The sequence below is a fragment of the Chionomys nivalis genome, chromosome 4, assembly GCF_950005125.1.
Source record: "Chionomys nivalis chromosome 4, mChiNiv1.1, whole genome shotgun sequence".
In the NCBI taxonomy this organism is placed as follows: Eukaryota; Metazoa; Chordata; class Mammalia; order Rodentia; family Cricetidae; genus Chionomys; species Chionomys nivalis.
The window spans coordinates 35448582-35450481 of NC_080089.1; the positions used below are offsets into that span (position 1 = coordinate 35448582).

Genomic DNA, 1900 nt, shown 5'->3' on the forward strand with positions numbered 1-1900 from the left:
AATATATTAGTAATGGAAGGATAGAGGAAGAAAATAAAGGAAACAAGAATCTGAAAGGCAGAAGCAGTTGGGAGATGGGGAGCAGAGATCATTGCTCTATTCCCAACTGAACTATTGACCAATCAACAGCTGATGCTGATCCAGGCAGGTGTCAGAGCTTGGGCAGTGCAGGAAATAGATGGTTCAGGGTCATGAGCATGAGAGCACAGGGAAGGAATAAGGACTCACCTGCATCAGAACTGGGCAAGGAAATGCCCAGCCTCTAAAACTCATTACACAAAGATTGGTTATGGCAACAGGAAAAATCCAGTGTTAGGTTATAATGTGTGAAAGTCTTATTTAAGCAATTAGAAGAGCAATCCTGCTGCCCAAACAGAATATCATGACCTGTAAAAGAAAAATAACAATGGTCAAACCTAAATATTTACAAACACAGAGTCTCAGAAAATGAGGAGAATTATGCTCCCTGGTGAAAAGTATGCCAGCCACACTGAGGTGATAATAGTTATCGTCTATCAATCTGTAATCTGGCTTGCAGGCATGCCTCCCATTACTGGGAGTAATTACAAATTACTGCCTGCAATTTTTCAGTTCGAATCCTCACATCCCTGAATATGTTTTCTAGAAAGCTATAAAGGCCATACAGAGACCCCCTCTCAAAAAAATTTATCTGTCTGGCAAAGAATGACAGGTAGCCAGTACCAAAAGAAAGGAGCCTTCTCCTGAATTTACACAGAAACACAGCTTTTCACAGTCTCTTCTTTCTCCCCAGGAGTGTAAAGAGGGCTCATTCATTCCTGAGCAGCAAACATGGTCACCCAAGATCTCCCATTCTTGACATACCTTTAGACACTACCATTATGCCACATTCCTGGTCGTCTTTAGCCTCACACGTGCTTTCTCCTTTCTCACACTCTCCATCAGAGTTTAGCATGTCACACTGCAAGCATGTCAGAGCTGAAAAGGCAAATCAAGAATAAGAGGTTCATTCAGAGCAGCAAGTCAAGCATCTGACAAGAGGTGAGACTGTGGCTAGCATCAATGAAAAAGAAACAATGACCAAGAGCTGAATGTATGTTAAGGTGATCCCACTGGGTAACCCATGACCTTGAACACTAGGAGGGGATTTGAGAAGAGCCAAGTTTCTCCACTACAAATACTGTGAATGGCTGTAAGGAGAAAGATCAAAGCTCTGGTGTAGGGAGCTTGAGTCTACTTCCTATGAGCAGACAAGTGTTCCCATCACTTTCTTACCTCCATCCTGTCATAAACCTTTCTTAAGTCATTTCCAATATAATTTTAGGCCTATACACAGGTAAGTTGGAGGAAATGAGAATGCTTGTTTGCTAAGAACAAGGAGGTGAAATAAAGAACCCAGAGAAAGGACACCAGAAGCAGAGGCACAACAAAGGAGAAACTAGAGAAGCCCATACTGTGTACAACAGAGGGAAGGGAAGGATGGAGAGGTGAGGAAATGCAGATGAAGGCTGTGGGGTCCATGTATAAAAGTAATCAGGTCTTACATCTTATTCCTGACCTACCAAACCCAATGCCCTTCCACGGATGTCTGTCCACCAGCAATGACCCTTTCCATCTGCCAGGATCTCACCTTGCAGGAAGTCTACCACTAGGGAGAGGCCCAGCAGGAGCAGGAGGAAGTGCTTCCCCATGGCAGTGGGGTCCCAGGTTAAGAGAGCAGCAGAGAGCAGGAAAGGGCACTCAAGGCTCAGCCTCAACACTGGATGCTTATATATGTGCTCAGGCTAGAAGAGAAGCCAATGGGATCCCAAGCCAGTGGCCTGAGCAGACAGCCTGGGGGAAGCACAGATCCTACGTGCTTCACTATACCTGCTCACTTCCACACACCTAGCCCGTGATTCAGGTCCTTCTGCAATCTTGT

General features: G+C 44.8%; 1 protein-coding gene across 1 annotated transcript; it reads right to left on the reverse strand.

The window, feature by feature from the left end:
* Positions 1 to 262: 262 nt before the first annotated feature.
* Positions 263 to 1670, reverse strand: LOC130872415 (prostate and testis expressed protein 14-like). The gene is made up of 3 exons (XM_057766267.1): positions 1610 to 1670; positions 844 to 957; positions 263 to 387 (listed from the first exon to the last, which is right to left on the reverse strand). Exons 1-3 carry the CDS (start codon positions 1668 to 1670, stop codon positions 263 to 265), a joined length of 300 nt encoding a protein of 99 aa, XP_057622250.1.
* Between the last annotated feature and the right edge of the window lie 230 nt (positions 1671 to 1900).

Bases quoted from the DNA above. Each gene is read 5' to 3' on its own strand.
- LOC130872415 (XM_057766267.1), bottom strand. From the start codon at position 1,670: ATGGGGAAGCACTTCCTCCTGCTCCTGCTGGGCCTCTCCCTAGTGGTA. The intron at 958-1,609 runs GTGAGATCCTGG...TTGCCTTTTCAG, and splicing joins AGTGGTAGACTTCCTGCAAG to CTCTGACATGCTTGCAGTGT. The intron at 388-843 runs GTATGTCAAGAA...TTTCTTTTACAG, and splicing joins CATAATGGTAGTGTCTAAAG to GTCATGATATTCTGTTTGGG.